Consider the following 17909-nt stretch of genomic DNA (forward strand, 5'->3'; position numbering starts at 1 on the left):
CGTCTACAATTCCTCCAAACAATGCGTATAATAGTGATGAAGGAAGGTTCACGTAAGCCAATCACACTAAATAAAACAGTTCAAAATACTGCACCGGTGATTATTAATACTGATGGCCAGCATACCAGTTAATCAATAGCTTTGAGCATTATGATCACTATCACTAATAATGACAGGACTTATCGGTAGCCACGACGTTATTACCTCCTGTAAATAACATTAAGTGTACATATTCAGTGAAATCGTTCTTCTTTACATCATTGAAAATAAATTAATGCATTTTCGTCACGTAAATAAAATATTTAAATTATTGTTAAACAAGTTTGATGATAAGCTGTTTAAATATATATTTTAGCAATTAATTAGTAAAAAAACTTACACGTTAATGTAGATCCGAACATATAAGTAAATAATTCTTTCTATTCGTATACATAAAATTATGTCATCAATCATATCGAAACGAGACATCTGTTCTTATACAGGACAAAACTCGAACAATTACTTATTATTGCATACGGTATTTTGTGATAAGAATTTGATATAAATATTTAAATAAATGTTAATCAAAATACGTATAAATAACTTCAATCCATTTTTATATTGAATTACATAAATAATTTAAGATATATACCGTATATGTCCAATTTCGGCTTAATGTAAAATGGATTGAGATTATTATCATTCAAAGCTTTTTGAATAAACGATTACATAAATTATATACTTATAGAAAGCTTTTAATACTAATTAATGTTCTTTATCTTTTGCTATCAAGAATATAATTTTTTTTTATTTTTTCTGCCGATGCAATTAATTTTTCTTTTCTTTTAAAAAAGAAAATAATCTTAAAATCTCAATAAACAGAATATACGGTCAAAATCTCGGCACGGCCATTATCGACATAACGATAAATCCCACCATAATGATAAAAAATATAGCCCCCTACGCAATTCGTATTAACTTAATGTAAACTTCTCTCGATTGAACGATATCTTCTAATGCTATAAATCTCTATTTAGCGATACATTTTTTTTACTGTATTCCTCTCGTAGAATACACAGTATTTTTCTTTGCGATAAAATTATGAATTATGGTAAATCTGTACGTTAGTCAAAACCCGAATCCGCCAGAACCTGGGTTCTGATCTTACCAGTTAAAAGTAATTGTAACTTTTACTTTTGGAATTAGTATAATTTGCAACACTAAGCCATCCCTATATAATTTCTAGGGAGCATTCTTACTGGTTGTCTTAGTATTGCAAATTACACTTATTAAAATAGTTACAAAAAGCATTCTCCTTAAGAAATTATACTTTGGATTTAGCTTTTATTCGTATACGGCAACGCGACACGTGGGCGATCTGCCGAAAAGGGATGCCTCCCGGAAGGTCTTTTATGGAAAACTGGTCCCTATTTAGATGTTACAAACGTGAAGAAAACCTGGAAAACTCCACGTAGACAGCCCGTTGACAAGGAACGAACCCAACTACTAATGTTCAGTAGTTTTATCCACTCCACCACTAGTGAGATCCAATTATAATTTAGAATTAATTTGTTTTATTTAGTTAATTTTTGTCTAGGAAGATTCAAATTCCTAGATAAAAATGACATTTAATGTAAAAACGATCACTTAAATCTTGTGCTAAGGTGGCTAACAACACTATATGTTATTTTGTTTTGACATTGTTAAATGGGAAAGGGGTATTTTTTTTAAATAAAGTCTCATTATAACAACAAATCTCTCTAAAATAATATCATTAATATATATCTTGCATAAAAGTATATAAGAAAACAAGAAAATATGAATGTTGTCTTGGGTATTCTGAAATTAAACGTGTGATTTTTTTCCATGCTTTCGTATATTAATATTATATATGACGTCAATAAACGTCTTTTACGTTTAATAACATCGTGTACAACGACATTAAGTGTAATAGAATTAAAAGATTATCACTATTAGCTTTCAACAATAATTCTGAAGCTAGTATAATTCCCTATCAAATTCAGCCAAGATATAGTTTCTGTCATAATTACCGAAATTTTCAGTTTTTTTATAGTTTGGAGAATTTACTACTTAAATAACAAACTTCGATTATTTAGTATTTATTTTATTTAATGCAACAAAATGAGTTTTTATTTAATAGACCTAATCTGCTTTCTACGGGATAACCTTATTTACGATAATTATTGAAAATGTTCAAAATAATTTAAATATTTATTTGGATTTATCGAATATTAAAGAATTTTGTCATTCGGCAAATGGTGGCCAAAAACGTTTATTCCGCGGAATAAAGTAACATTTAAACCAGTGGCAGATTTCACATTAGGTCCACTAAATCCAGGCTATGAGTGCAAGAGTTTGGGGCGCGAAAATTCAAAACAATGAAAAAATACTGTAATTTTATGTGTAAAAATTAATATAAAGGAATTAGTGCAAATTAAAATCTTAAAATCTGTGGGGAAAACTTTCAACAAGAAAGCACATTTGAACGAATGCAGACAATACTGTTGCTGAAACCCAGATTATTAAGCCAGAGTTCTTCCCGTAGATAAATTAATTTTTATTTTATAACTGACTTTCAATATATTTTACTGTGGGAAGGTAAGAATCCGGCGTATCAGTACTCTTTAACATTCAGTTAAAGCCTTTTCTTTATACCTCTTTTCGTGACGTATGATATATTAGGCTAATATAGTTTCGCAGAAAGAGCGCACACTCTTCTGTATTTTCAATAGTCATATACTCTAGTTGCGTGTATTATAAGATTCTTGAGCCATAGGTAATTCATGTACACATTTCAATTAATTCTACTATGTTTTATATATTTTCAAAACTAATTTTTGAGCTGTAATTTAGATATCAATGTATCTAAATGATAATTTTAAACAACGTAATAAAAATTTTGATATTTATTCTAATTGAATTAATATACAGTAATTGTGTAATTGTGCTTTTATGATATAACAAATTAATTTCAAATACAGTATTGTCTTTCGTACGCATTCGAATTTGACTCTTAAACATTTAAACAGCATCTCTCGAGGGATCCAGATTGAATTCGATCAGAATCTTCGTAAATTTTGTGGATATTCTGGATGGAGATTTCAATCCTCGTCCACCATTCATTATGTTTTTTGTCCGTATAAGCCTAAATTCAAATATTAATAGCTACTTTTTCTGTTATATATATATAAATATACTTTTATAGATGTATACGTAATAATTTTTATTATATTCATTACACGATACTCCATTAAAAATGCACTACACGTCACTAAACATAAACCTGTACAGTATACGTTATTTAAAACATATCTATGGAAATGAAAATTAAAAGTAAAATTATGAAACGATCGAAGCACAGAACTAACTGTAAGAAATATAAAGTTATTCAATAACTCTTACAGAAATTATAGGCAGAACCTGGTTTACTTAGTGTTTTAAATTTAATAGAGCAAAACTTCTTATACTATAATAAACGTACGATATTAATGTATTTATATTACGAAAAGTTGTGACAAAAATATAGAATTACAGAAGCGTGCGAAAGTAAATAAATCACAAAGTAATTTAAACAGGAAATACTAAGAGTCGTATAAATTAATGGCTATATAAGTACTGTTCATTAATAAAAACATTAAAAATATGGCCGATTTTTATTCATTCGGTTAATAAAAGAATTGTTAAATTATAGATTTCATTCATATTAATAAATTAAAATATTATTTATCTATTTTAGGTCTCTTTTAATTATAAAAACAGTAGAAGTTTCTAAGGCTTTTTAGCGAGTATAATTTCCTCACGTTGAAATTTGAATATACGATATCATCTGTAAAATTGAAATTCTTCGACGAATCAAATCAAGTTTTTATCGTAAAACTTTTGAAATCACAAACACCAGCGTAAAAAGTTTGGCATTTTTAGATTTTTATAAAGAAAACCTATCTATCAATTTTTAAGAAAAATCCAACATTTCGCCAATCGATTCCATCATTTGATACAGTCGATTAGCGAAATAGCCATTCTGTGACGTTTAGTTTAAAAAAAGAAATTGAGATTTATCATTACAATCAAAGTTTCACCGTGGCCATATAATTTAATATGCATTTTAAATATGTTTTAGATAACTAAGCATTCCATTACTTTTTTACTTCAATAATTAAACTTTACGTTAATTAATAATAATAACTATATTTACTGAATGATTGTCCATAATTCGATTAAATGTTGCCTAAACTCCTTTATTATAAATTTAAAAATAAATCGAAATCACCGATGTCTTAAATAATGACGCACGTAATTCCTTAATCCAATCGTTTCAAAGTAAACAATAGAAATTAATGGGATTTTATTAAATTCTCCAATCCGAAATTTCAATACAATAACGATAAATCAAAGCGTGTTTCGGCAATATAAAAACTCGTAACATTTATTTTATTATTTAAAATAATTTTTATAGTTATTTTTATATTACTGTAACAATAAACAAAATTAGAAATAAACTTAATTGAATATATAATAATTAATTTCATTCAAAATTTCATACAATTTCAATTATTGAAATCATTCTACATTAAAATATTTACTAAATATTTCGTTGTAACGATAAAGGAATATAATGCAATAGTGTACTAAAATATTAGTTACGGTAATTCAATTGATTTCTTATTTAGTTCTCGATATTAATTATTAAAAATTATACATAATCGTGGTCAATTTATTACCGAAAGTAATTAAAAGATTTAAATGTAGAAGTAGGATATATAATTTTAAAACTATCGATAGTCAATTAGTAAAATTCAAATAAATAAACACACAATATATAATAGGTAGGAAACTTATACAATTCCAAGTAAGGAAACAAACGAATTCTTTAGTGTTAAATATAAAATATTCCAACCGAAAATGAACAGATGTTTCGGAAGAAATGAATAAAAACTTCTCTTTGATTAATGTTACCGATGTTCATCACGAATATAAAAATGTGTTTTTTAATTTTAAATTCATGCGAAATTCGAATTATAATTATCAATATTCAAATCAAATTGAATCTATGATAGAAAATAATCTAGTTTCGGATATCTGAATAAAATTTGAATCCTGATATATTACATAGTAATATATCAGGATTCTTTTATAAAAGATTCTACGATTTTTTTTATATATTAAAGATATAGTTCAGATTTAAATATATCCTTCAATAGGACGGATTGAATGAATAGAAAATTCCTTTCAATTTAAAATTTGAGATTACTTTCCATTACTTACTATGCGAGAAGGAAACTTGATAACTATTATAACTAAAACTTTAAACCCGTAGAAGGAATATTACGATTCTTACCTCGGAAGATGTCAGATAAATGCGGCAATCTGTACTATCTACAGATGTTTGTTGAGACATGGAAGGGTGAGAGTCTCCACCTGCTGACGATGTACTTCCTCCCATTCCTCCAGAAATAAGGGCCATTTGACGATTTGTACTTGGTATGGGAAGCGTATTGCATTTTCCACCTAATGGGGTACCTGTAATTAGATATATAAACTTAAAAGTAAATTAAGTTATACATTAAAATTTTTTTCTTTTTAAATTTGGATTATTATTATTTTTTTTCGTGGTAAAAGAAATTTATTTCCAAAAATACAATTTAAAGATAATTATAGAAGCATATTTTAGGTTAAATATATTATTTGTCAAAATTAAAGCATCGATCAACACATTGCAATTATAATAAAATAAATAAAACATCATCGAGTAGAAGTTTCATTAATATTTATTCAGATACTTCTACCATATCAAGAAATTATCATCAGCAAGAATAGTTTAACTGAGATCTCGAGTCTCATTACCCAAGAGGTCTGCAATTTTGATCTCAGAGATCCATATATAAGTCCACAGAGAATCGAGTTCGTAATTTACTGATAAACTAGCAACTTTATTAATATTAATTAAAGTCTCGATCAGTAAAATTACGGTTATATAAAAATAAATAAAGATTAGTTTTAAATCTTGTCCTCGGTTTAAAAAAAAATAAAAAAACTAAGATTAATCGCATAAAATATATTTTAATTATAAACTAGATTTACATAATAGAATTTCAAACATTTAGAATTCATGTTTGTTTAGAACAATTTCAATAATTTAACATTAAGATAGAATTGATTAATTAATAAAAATTACAAACTTTATCAAATAATTATCAGAAACTATTTATCTCGAATATCATTTACGTAATCATTTTCATATTTTGATATCAGGGTAGAGCCTACTCAAAGATTTAAGCTAACGAAAGGCAGAGACTGAGGGAACGAGAAAGAAGAGAGAAGGTCCCAATAGGGTACATACAGTATTTTGATATTGAACAATACAGCAATTCAATCATAAAAACTACAACAGATTCAACTTTATAATCAAAATTTTTTCCCCATATTTTCGAAACGACACAGTTTGATACAGTAATAAATTTGGAGATAGATGTTCTAATTCCATTTTTATTAGTGATTATACACATTGATGAAAATCTTGAAGTCCAAAAGAAGCCCAAGATGAGTTAATTAAATTATCATGTTCTTTCTATTATAAAGATTCTTTTTTTTATTACAAAAATATCAATAAATAGTTACAATAAAATCAATAATTATAAAATTTGAATCCTGAACATCACTCAAATATAAATTTTTCATAAACTCTACGTAATAAAGTATATAAATTCTTGAAATAAAAAGAAGCATAAGCCATTTTCAATATTAGTTACTTCTAAACATACAATTTTATATATTATATTATATATAAATAACTAAATATTACTATTAGAAATTCTATTAAAGAGCCAGCTTTACCAGTTTTACCAGCTTTACATATTTAATATTAAATTTTTCATAAAATATATTGTATATATAATTTAATTACAAAACATTTATTTTAGAATATACCGAATTAAGTACATGAAAGGTTTCAATGTCTATTGTCTTACTGCATAAACAATATAGAAATTTTTAGGATAATATCTAAATTAGTTCAGAAATTTAATATCAGAGTGGAAATAATTCCGTTAAATTGCATTAAAGCAATAAAAAACTAGAGAAAAAATTAATTTCTTCTTCCGGACAATTTCATCGAATAATATGAAAAGAGAAACGAAATGCCTACAGATTTGTGGCTCATCTTAATAAATATTAAAGTCACTTGACACACCTTTTATATACAAAATTATTCAGAAAATTAAATGAGAAGCGTATTAAAAATGTTTATAAAAAAATATAATATTTCGAAAATTATAATAAAAATAATTTAATAAAACATCAGACCCTTGACTACAGTTCGAGCCTTTTAAGACGTATAAGGGATGAAAATTTTAGTATATTTCTAATAGAAATTATTCAAATTCTAAACAATTGACTTCAAAAATTATAAAAGGAAAAACATATTAATTTAATAATTAAAGAGGATTGTTACATCTAAAATAATCTGTTACTGCGTAAGATATAAATTAATCATCGATGTAAACAAATAAAAGAAAAGACTGGATCGAAGAGATGATAGAATTTACATCAAACGTCAGTTAATTTATCTGTAATATTATTGCGAACGTGCCATAATAAAATTTCCAGAAACGGTAATAAATATTTGGAATTTTCTTTTGGATACTAAAATAAAAGCTATATTCCATTCCAGTCAGAGACAGCCTGATAATTCGGTGGACACCTATTCTTAAAAATATCAATTTTATGTTCTCTAATGCGATAGAAATACTTTTTATTGTTGCTTTTATGTAAAATGTATCAAAATCTTGTGGATTTAAGGGCATTTTATATTGCTGCCAGATCTAAAAATATCAAAATATCTTTTATCATTAATCAAAATTCGGCCGAAACGAAGAATTAACCACAATATTCGAGTCTGACCAATGACTATCCAAACTTAGATTTAAAAAGAAAGGCAAAGAAAAGGGAAAATAATTTAGTTACTAACAGCTAACAGAACTAGGAACATCCTCAGAAAAATTTTACGATTGACTTTATTACGTCTAAGTAAATAATTGAATTTACTTAGAGAAAACTCTTAATGCTAGTATGGGTTTCTATTTTTGAGAAATTAAAGTTTCAGTGTTAATCAAAGGAGAAACAGTTGAATTTTTAAAGGCATGGCATTAGAATGCGGTCTATGGCACAATCCATAATGGTGAAAATTATTTGCGAAACACTAAATTTCGAATTATTAGATTCACTCATTCCAAAGTATTTTAAATATATCTTCGATCACGTTTTCTGTTGTAAATTTGATTACTTCAAAAATTAGATTATAAACGAATATAACGAGTTAAATAATTAATCCAACTCTTCCCAAACTAAAAGAGCAACAATATATCGCAAGTAAATTAAGAGAAGTTGTATTGTGAGATCTTTTGAATAAATTAACTTCTAATTCACGCATCACAACTTTTGCAACCAAAGAGGATAAAAGAGAATCTATAGGTTATTTGTAGTAACTGTAATTCAAAGACAAAATAATTAGAATTACAAATTAATTCTAATGTATCATTTATGTGAGAATAACATTATGGTGTTGACTTTTGTTTAACATTAACTGTCTAATGTATTATTATATTGTACGGATGTAAGGGAATAAGGATACAATAATTTTACTTTGAAAAAAAGAAAGTACTTCAGTATAGTTTGGCAAATTGTGTAAGAAGTTTCATTAAATTTAACATCAAAATCGACAATATTGTCCTTAAAATATGGAATTTGGCATAACAAAATTTAATTACAATTGATAAAATTTTTTTCTAAAGAATATTAAATCACATAATTTTCCTTTTTCTTCAATAAGGATGCTATGGAGAAATCCCAGGGGATAAAGATAATGTCGTATTATATTTTATTATAAAAAGTGAATAAAATTTTACAGTGAAAAAATATACTTTTTGAAGAAAACTTTAAACGGAATATTCTCAAAATGACAAATTTTTGTTTAGAAAAATCACAAGAATGATTTGATAATGTAATGTAATGTGCAATAAAATTTTCTTTTATTCTATTGAAAATAATCCAGTAATTTATATTAATAATATAAAATTAATGGATTCATTTTCGAGATATTGGAAAGCTTTTATTCTATTACAATCAGAATTCAACAATAAATCCATCAAATACTGCATAATCTATTATAAATACTTCCTTCGGTTGAATGAAATTTCCTATTACCTTTAAAAATATAGAATTCTAAATATCATTATAATATTACATGTAGAAAATAATTCATTCTATATCTATATACACTGAAAGATCATACACAGGTAGATATTTATAAACTACCAGTCTTGTTTTTATATTAATTATATTTGGCCCTTAGGATAGGAATTGTCTCTGTCAATCGATACTAAACAAATTTCATATACTTCAGAATTAATTTGCATAATGAAAATGTAATCAATTTTATTTATTTCTTCATAAAATAATAAAAATTACATGCTTTAATTCTTGAATTTTATAAATAAATAGGTGTCTACAGTACGTTGTATCAATAGATGCTTTAATTTTGACTAGCTACGTGCATCTTTTCAAATAAAAATTGTATTAACTTTCATGCCTAATTTATGAATTATTTTCCAATTCAGTTTGCTTAATCTGAATTAACTTATTTAAGTAATGAGCACTGAATTTGAATCTTATTTAAGCATCTTATTAAAAGATTTTATAAGATATAATTATTCTTTTCTTTATAAAATAGAATTATATGAATATTTTCGTCATTAAAAAAATATATATACTTTATTTACTTATTTGTAAAAATATTTGAAAAGATTGTGAAGAGATGCTCAGACGAATCTTTTGTAACTGACGTAGACGGAAAACACGTAATCAAATCGCTGTTAATTATATATAACAGGAAAATTAATTTCGATCGATTACAATTAACGATCCTTGTTAGTACGGTACTAATGTATATTAATTATCTTCATCTGTTTTGAATTGATTTTTTGTAAATACTGAATAATGGCTTCCTATGATTACACTTAAAATTAGTAAAGAAATTGAATACATACGTAACCGCAGTTATTATTTTAAATAAGTTATTAAGTTTTTAATTACACTTAATAAAAGAATCAAATTAAATTTTAAAAAAAAGAAAGAAATTCTGTTGATGAAAAAGTACATTAATTTGCTAATATCTACAGTTATTTTATTAATTAATAAAAATGTTTGTATTGATAAGTAATTACAAAATACAAATGAATTAGTTTATTAAATAAATGAATGAGATAAAATTTTTTTACATGATTTTAATTCATTTCATTTATGTTCATTCGATAAATAATTAGATTTGTGCTGGAGTCTGATTTCGTGATATATTTTAATGAAATAAATAAATATATTTGAAATTTTTATATTGCTAGATGAATAATTTTAGAAAAATTTTATAGAAAATTTATTAAAACTCTCCAATTTAATATTTGAGATTTATTAAATATTAATTAAAATGTAATGTAAATTAAAAATTTCATACAGTCTGTAAGTGCATTATATACAAAAAACAGACAATAAATTTGTTTTCATAAATCGTTAGATATTGAACCATGACCTTTATTAACACAAATAATGCAATAAAAATGAAAAATTCTTGTATTAATTTTAAAGAAATAAATACTCGAACCCCCACTTTGGATACATTTAGAATTGACAGAAAATACTTCAGATACTGCTAATTAGTATCTGGTTACGTATGTTCTTACATTGTAATAATAAGTCTGACACTTATCTTGAATATTTCCATCCTAGATTTCCTAAATTTTTTGACGTAAGTCAGTCACTGCTTTTTGAGATCTTCCCCCCCCCATACATTTCTAATGGGAAAAAGATCTAGGCTGCTAGAGATGGTCAACTCAACACATTAATGTTGTGATTTGCAAGCCGCACCTTTGTCGTTTTGGCAGTTTGGTAACGTGCATAAACCTTGTTGCAGAATTATATTTGAGTTTTGCGAGTTTTCCCGGTATGGAAGAAAGGTTTCTTAAAGGATCTGCCGATATTTTTCTGAATTCGCTGATCCATCGATAAAATGCACAGTGCCAATACCTTAAGCAGTCATGCAACTCCATAATGCCACAATGCTTTCTGGGAACTTCGTTGAACGATTAAAACACTCAGGATTTTCTTTAGATCACTTGTTTCTCTCGCTTTCAATACAAATCTCAAACTTGGCTTTATTGTTGAAAACAATGCTGTTCCACTATTGCACAGCAGCCAATTTTAATCTTCCTTTCGTCACTTTAGTCAATTTTTCATTTGAAGTTTAGTTAACACAGGTTTTTCTTAATTTGAAAAGAAAATTCACGTGTTGACACATAACCATTACATTCTCACGCTGACACATTGCACTCTTATTTCACTTGATAAAACTTACATTGAAGTTTCTGCAAATATTATTTAGTATCTTTAATAACTTCTTTACTAGTGACTGCATTCCATTCAATCACCAATCCTGTAAGTGTCGCTCATCTTCTCTGATAATTTTACAGAAGAAGAACTTGAGATCGGAAGCCATTAGTTTTCGATCCTCCTGGTTCAATGCTACCACTTTCCTTTTTACAATATCGGAAACTGTTTAGCTTTGTATCTATTTGATGCAAGGATTTACCTTCATGAAAGTTCACAATTACATCTGTAATATCGCAGCTTACTGTTTTTCCAGGTGTCATTTGTTTTACTAACTTACACTAAATGAATATTGCTTTTTATTATTTAAATTATAAGCAGATTATATCCAATATTATTTAAATAATTGGAACTTTAGTAGTGTCTAAGGTATATTCTGCTGAAGGTATCCAAGTTTTTATCGCCTATAATTTCTTTAATGATTTACTTCTTCAATAATTTATGCAAGCACTTGTACTTTTCTTGAGTTAACTACACTTATTGATGTTATGATTTAACGCAATAACTTTTGCAATCATATGTATTTTTGTTTAGTATTTTGCTATTTTTATAATAAAATGCTGCTAATAATCAAGAGATGTCCGAGATATTTTTTTTGTCTCAATTTGTATATTAATACGAAAGGTAATTTACAAATTGCAAGCATATTATTTGATAAATTACAAACCTGAATTAATCACAAGTTTAATATAGTCGTAAATATAATTTATAAACATATATATATATATTTCATTTAAGTTACGAATTTAATTTAATTATAACATGTTCAGCAGTCATTAAATATTAATATTAAATGAATTCTTAGAAATAACTCATATAAATTTATATATATATAAAAGTTTAGAGAATCTAAAATTATTTTCAATTAAGTATATTAAATTAATTTTTTTTATTCCATAATTAATAGTTATAATCTTAATTTTGATAAAAATTTTCTGAAATTGTAATTAAGATTATAACATAGTTTCCTTTACATTTCTTTATAGTAATTATTAAAATAAAAATAAATTGCTAATAAAGACTAAAATATAAAAATATACTTCTGTCATTTAAATTAATGTAGTCTGTATTAAAACATATGTTCGCGCTTTCGCATCTGTACGAAGAAACAACAATGAAAAGTATTTGAAGGTTGTGTTTGCCTAGTTTTTTACGAATATGTTCCGTGTATACGCAATAAAAGTGATTGTGTATTAACACGAAAAAGAACAGTTTTTATTAAAACGTTCGTTTCATAAATCGTACTTAAGTACATTCCGAATATTAGTAAATATTTCGCGTTCAAATGTCTATTGTCTCTTTTTACATAATGAAAACTCTATCTTTAAATACATAATCAATCACATAATTTGGAAATTGTTCAACTGACTGATTTATATGAACACTTGCATTTTTGCAGCTAAATTCCGCATTACGATAAGTTTTCTCAGAACTCAGAAAAACACTACAAATTCACTACTGTACTTCTATTACAGAAGTACTTATAGACATTTCTCAATATTTATTCCATAAAAGCAGTTTAATAACTTCATTTAATATTATACTTAGAAAGTAGAGGGTATCACTATTACACAGCGCAGAGTTGGAATACTTTTATCGATATGATTATATATAATGTAATTATTTTTTAATTTTAATATTTAAAAGAAAATGTCATTATTATATTCTGAGGCTGTTTGATGATATTTTATTACGCAGCCACCCAGCGATGAAAACTTACAAATTACTGATAGGAACGGGATAATCATTAAGTATAGGATAAATCAAATAATAATAATAAATAAATTATCATTGTATTTACATGAATGAATACAAGTCATAATGCTAAGATATTGCTGAAAAGTTAATTTGATAATTTTTTATTCGCATTTTACAGCAATCACATTATCATTAATGAAAACGGTATTAGCAGTAGTAAACGATTCGAAAAAGAATAAAAAAATTTCCTTTAAGTATCTTTTTTCTCATCTTTAATTGCTTTTCGTTCAAAAATGTTAAAGTAATTGAGTTTGTTAGGAGTTTTAGCATTAAATTATTTGATGATCAAAATTTCTACTAGGCCAATGATAGCAGCGAAGGAAAATCAGTTGGACGATGATAGAAATTTTTCTTTGGCATTCAGTCCTTGCACATTACAAGATAAGCCGTCGCTTTATATATATATATTTATTGAATGGATTAAAAGTTAAATTAAGTAAAGAAGATAAGAATAAAAATAGTTGGCTGTTTTTAAATTTGTTTTATATCAAGTCAAGAAATCATATAGATATATATATATAACAAGTCAATAATATGTTGTTTATTATTTATGTATAAAATATCATCCTTGAGACGTGACCTTTCGTTTCTGTTTACTTTTTATTATTTTTTTATAGAATAGAATGAATTGCTGTCTTTTTAAATTTGTAAAGAAACTGAGGTCGTCTGAGATATTTATTTGTGATCTCCAGCGGCTGTTCTTTATGCTTTATAATAGAATTAATCATTTTGGAAAATATTCTTTTTCTATCTGTTATCTTTTCAAAAGATGAGATAGGTGAGACTTTGTTTTATAATTTGTTTTTCCACTTTTCTTATGTTAACCTGCAATTTTTTTGGGGGGGGGGTTGAATTAAGTTCATTGCATTAGTGAAGCTTAGTAATTAAGTAAATAATCTTTCAAGAGCTCCTCATTATCCTAATTATTATTTTTCCTTGTTTAAGATTAAATAGTTAAAATATTCTTCATTTTTGAGGTTATTTGGGGTGATTACGTATTTTCTACACTTAGAATGAATCGTAAGATTTTAATTTGGCTATCTCATCAATGGTTTTGTGATTAAATTGTTCTTTATTTTTCATTACTGAGTTTTATTCTTAGATTTTTAATACTCTCTTTAATTTTCTCATAGTACTGAAATATCCTACTATAATAATTCTAGTTGATATTAATTGTTTTAATTCTTATCAAAGAGTTGTTAAAGGGGTATGGGATACGCTAAGCATCTCTTTAAATACAAGATTATTGGTTTTTTTTTTTTTTTTTAGTTTGATTTTAGTTACTTTTCTCGAAATAATTATTTTTCCAAACAATTACTGTTGAACACTTAACAGTATGCTTTTATATCCAATAAATGAAATAATTAATTTGCTTAATTTTTATATAAAAATTATGCACGAAATATAAGAAATAATATATCTTGTGTTCCCTTTAAAATATTCTCTATACACATCCGATTCACATAATTTTCCAAAGAATAAGCATCGTTTACTATCTCTTTATTACGACCGTATTGACTAACTTAACAATTAACTAACGGGCTGTACGAGTATATCTGTATTTATTTATTTATTGTACACTTCATTTTCATCAATAAATAACAACAATAATATTTTATCATTAATCTTTCAAAAGAATTATAAAAATTCATATCATTATTTTATATTCATATATAATTTAGTTACGGAAATATTTCAGTTTTAAAAATAATTAATTAAAAGAACATTTCAGGAAAAACAACTAAAACAATAATATATTCGAAAGAATAAAAACTTTGGCTTAAATCATTAAAATTATCGAACAATGTCCAATGCTAATTTGTAATCTAATTTTTAACCAAATTTTCTTTGTTCGTAGAGAATACTTTATGTTTTTTAATAAAAAAATAAAATAAAATAAAATACGTTCGAAATTAATTAATTTAATGCTTTTTTTAGTTTTAAATAATGTCTACGTTTTTAATTAATTATTTAATATTTAATAAATTAATAAGAAAATAATACTTAAAAAATTCAGCACATAATTCATTTTTTAAGATGAAAAAAAACGTGTATAGTTTTTTAGAGTTTTTATTAAATAAATAAATTTATTATTTGTATCTAGAATTTAATTATAATAATATATATTTAGAGATAGTAATTCACTGAATGGAAAGTCTATTTTAAATAAAATTATGAATTCTATTGAAGAGATAAGTTAGAAAAGTAAGTAAAATACAAACCAAATATTATATAAAATTCATTAATAAGCATATACTGTATGCACTTAATACTGTATTATTTTTTTTCTTCGAGATTCTAACTAAGGTTTTATAAAGGGATAGAAATCGAAATTTCATTCTTAATATATTTGGATATATTTTATTTATTTGCGCACTTATTGTTAATAATGTAAATAATTAAACAAAAGTAGTAAATAATCTAAACAGAAACTTATTGAATTTATCAATAAATCTATCGAATTATTTTAATTTTTTTTTTTTTTTGAGAAAAATAATGTCTAAAAGAATCCACTAAGAGCCAATAGCACTTACAAAAATCATTTTACTGCGAATAGCTTATATTACTGTGTAATTTATATACAGTGCATTTTTTTTATAGATTATACAATTTAAAGTTGTTTCTATCAAATGTAAACTTTTTAATAGTATTAGAATGTGTTTGAATTTACTTGATATTTAAAGTAAATAACAGGAAGAAAGGTCAAGTAGATCTTAAATCATTTCGGTCAATATTAAATAAAAATTACGTATAACAGATTTTTCTTTCGCTACATTTGCTTTTTTTTAATAAATTAATTAAGAATTTAACTAATTTAACGTAGAGCATAGGTAATAAACAAGTTTCAATAGTATGGAATATCGAAGTAAATCAAAGAAAACGATTTCGTTTTATGGTATTGCATTCGTGGTCATTAAAGCGTTATATTGTAATAATTGCATTAATATCTTATATGTCAACAACATATTTTTCATTTAATGTGCTGCACTGCAGTAAGCCACGGATCGATTAAATAGCCTGAATTACTTCGATCTAATAAGTAGCCATAAATTCTTTTACAAAGTTTATTTTAAGCTTAGACGGTAATTTTACAATGAATATATTTGCGAAACTTTAAATCGTGTATTTAGTTAAAGATTTGTACAATTCAATATCATCGATTGACCGCATTACCAATATTTATTTATCTCCTTACCACACGGATTAAACTGTGTATAGTCTAGTGCTGCCATCTACCGATTGCCTTTTCATCTATGTGCCGAATAATACTTGCAATGAAAAGTCACATAGATTTATATTAATTATAAACAACAGTCAATTTACCGGGGCTGCGGAGTCGGTAGATTTTTACACGATTCCACAGCACATCCGTTTGCACTTCTCTACGTTTCGAGGCTTCCCGAGTTATGAATAAAAATAGTAAATACATTCTTATACAAACAAATTAGTTTAATAAAAATGTTGTACATAATAGACGAGTATATTGGGTAATATATATAAATATACAAATACATTAAACTAAGTCAAGAATGAGAAATATAACATTTAGACTGGTAAAAAAGAGTTTGCTTATTTTGCAACGTTGATTAATTTATTATTTTTCGTCTCTGTTATAAACTGAATTACTCCTTACAGAAAAAAATCACTTCTATTAAGTCAGCATTCACCGAAGCTCTTAAATCATATTTAATAATTTTAAGAGCGGAAAATAAACGCTCTACCGAAACTCGGTTGGTGACAATGTTGTGACAATCAATGTTGTATTTTGGATAGTGTCTGGATAGTGCAGTATTACTGTTTAACATCCGAATTTCAAGAGTGATCAACGTGAATTATTATTTCCAGTGAATAGTAAATATCATCATCAAATTTTGTAAGATTTCCTTTTCTCTCTGTACTCATACTACAACTCAAGTTGAATTTTGAGATTGTACCCATTTTAACTGGGTGCAAGAATTAGGTCTTCTCTCTTCTGAGACTAATTAGAGAATTTTTAGATTGATCTAAAAGTATGTTCGATTTTTCACAAAAAATGCAAAATACCGCATCAAAAATAGTACGGTAGAAACGGAGTTCTTCGGGGTAATCCTTAACCTTCTCCCTCTTCCCTCCGGGAGAGGAATTTCGATAAATCCCTTATTATTGTACATTCTTATGATGTATCCTAACTGTGTACCAAATTTCAATTCTTAACCGTTCGAACTCTGAGCTTATCATTATTATTATTTACCCATCTCGATTATATAATATTACAAGATTGTGAATGCTAATAACGAGTAAAATATTCATTAAGTCCGACCAGACTGGAGATATGACACGTGACCCCTTCTACGTCTCTACCCTGTCGACCTTTAATAAAAAACCAAAATTTAATAGCATTAATGCCCTTTATACACACGCTACTGTGCCAAATTTTGTTTCTTAAACTTTACTCATACTGAGATATTGTTAAATAGTACAGAACGGAATAAAGAAATTAAACAAATTAGACGCCAACATACGCGCGAATTTTTCCCTTTATTTGACATTTTTTGGGTTTATAGGATCTCCAAACGTATATTGGTTAAATAAATCCAAACGAATGGTTAATATTATAATTTAAAACTAAAATTTCTAATATAATTAATTACCTCTACAAATAACCAGTCTAAATTTACTAAAATGCAGAAATAAATAAATAAAGTATAAAAAACTAAATAAACAGTAAATGAATAATA

General features: G+C 25.8%; 1 protein-coding gene across 2 annotated transcripts in view; it reads right to left on the bottom strand.

Moving 5' to 3' along the window:
- The window catches only part of sif (still life), a 254089-nt gene that overhangs the window by 127813 nt on the left and 108367 nt on the right, over positions 1 to 17909 (bottom strand). For both annotated transcript variants that reach the window (XM_067269986.1, XM_067269987.1), the window contains exon 9: positions 5339 to 5520. In XM_067269986.1, the coding sequence (XP_067126087.1) occupies positions 5339 to 5520 (182 nt within the window). The remainder of the gene's footprint in view (positions 1 to 5338; positions 5521 to 17909) is intronic.

Source organism: Centruroides vittatus, unplaced genomic scaffold (assembly GCF_030686945.1).
Source record: "Centruroides vittatus isolate TY-2023 unplaced genomic scaffold, ASM3068694v2 contig_361, whole genome shotgun sequence".
Lineage (NCBI taxonomy): Eukaryota > Metazoa > Arthropoda > Arachnida > Scorpiones > Buthidae > Centruroides > Centruroides vittatus.